The sequence below is a fragment of the Echinops telfairi genome, unplaced genomic scaffold, assembly GCF_000313985.2.
Source record: "Echinops telfairi isolate 266 unplaced genomic scaffold, ASM31398v2 ScPeMD7_2565;HRSCAF=3150, whole genome shotgun sequence".
Classification (NCBI taxonomy): domain Eukaryota; kingdom Metazoa; phylum Chordata; class Mammalia; order Afrosoricida; family Tenrecidae; genus Echinops; species Echinops telfairi.
This window is the reverse complement of record NW_022106463.1, coordinates 7,726,225-7,727,176: the sequence shown is the minus strand read 5'-3', so window position 1 is coordinate 7,727,176 and position 952 is coordinate 7,726,225. Positions and strand designations below refer to the sequence as shown.

General features: G+C 57.4%; 1 protein-coding gene across 1 annotated transcript in view; it reads left to right on the top strand.

The window, feature by feature from the left end:
* The first annotated feature begins 201 nt into the window (after positions 1-201).
* The window catches only part of GSX1 (GS homeobox 1), a 4,307-nt gene continuing 3,556 nt past the window's right edge, over positions 202-952 (top strand). Inside the window, exon 1 of the mRNA XM_004715219.1 lies at positions 202-304. Coding sequence (XP_004715276.1) covers positions 202-304 — 103 coding nt within the window. The remainder of the gene's footprint in view (positions 305-952) is intronic.

The following is a 952-nucleotide window of genomic DNA, read 5'->3' as shown; positions in this document are numbered from 1 at the left end:
ACTGTCCCTGAGGGGCACTTGAAAAACCAGCGGCAGGGACAGAGCCCAGCCTGCCAGGCTTGGGGGCTCCCTGGGCCCCTCTCTCTGGCTGTCAGGCTAATGCCACCGCCCCGCCCCGCTAGGGGGAGGGGGGTCTTGGGCTCTGCGTAGGACAGTTCAAATCCGGTGGAAGCCACCCTGGCAGGCGCTTTAAGCTAGAGGATGGCGCAACGAAGCCAGGCTAGGCTGCCTGGCAGCGGAGCTCGAGGCACCGCACACCCAGGGTGCTCCAAACCCCGAGTGGCGGGTCGGGGAATCCAGCTTGGTGAGGCCAGCGCGCCGGCTCCTCTTGGTCTCACGGGGCGTCGAATCTAGGACCCACCCTCTCGCCCGCCCTCTCCATGGGCACTGCATTTCCTTTTCTCTGAATGGTCACCCAAGGGCAGGGCGCTCCTTTTCGTGACTGTCGATGGCGGCTGGCGTGCCCTTGGGTCGCAGACCGCGCTACAACCCTCTCCGGATGCTCGCTTGCTCCGCCCGGCCCGGGGCTCTCTCCCGCGCCAGAGTCGCACAACAAACCATTTAAACATTTCAGCACAAACCCGGCTCCATTGTGAGGACGCACATTAAAAAGTGTTATTCGCTTTGAAGTTTTTGTCTAATGGCTCTAAACTGAAAGAAAATGTTTTCCTATTACTTAATTCAATCATAGCGAAGAGACTTGGTAAAAAGCCCACGGATTTTGCCCCGAAGTGTGACAGAGTGCTCTTTGTGTTTGCTTAGCCTCCGCTGTCACACACTTTAATTCGCCTCTCTTTATCCGGCATTCAAAACTTTCTTCAATGACATTCAATAAGGTCCAGAGACTGGAGGGGGGAAAAAAACTGGTTATTCCTTCCCCCCCCCCTCGCTGCCCCCCGTCCCCCCATATATTCTTTCCACCTCACCACCAGTAACACAGTCTCAGAAGCCC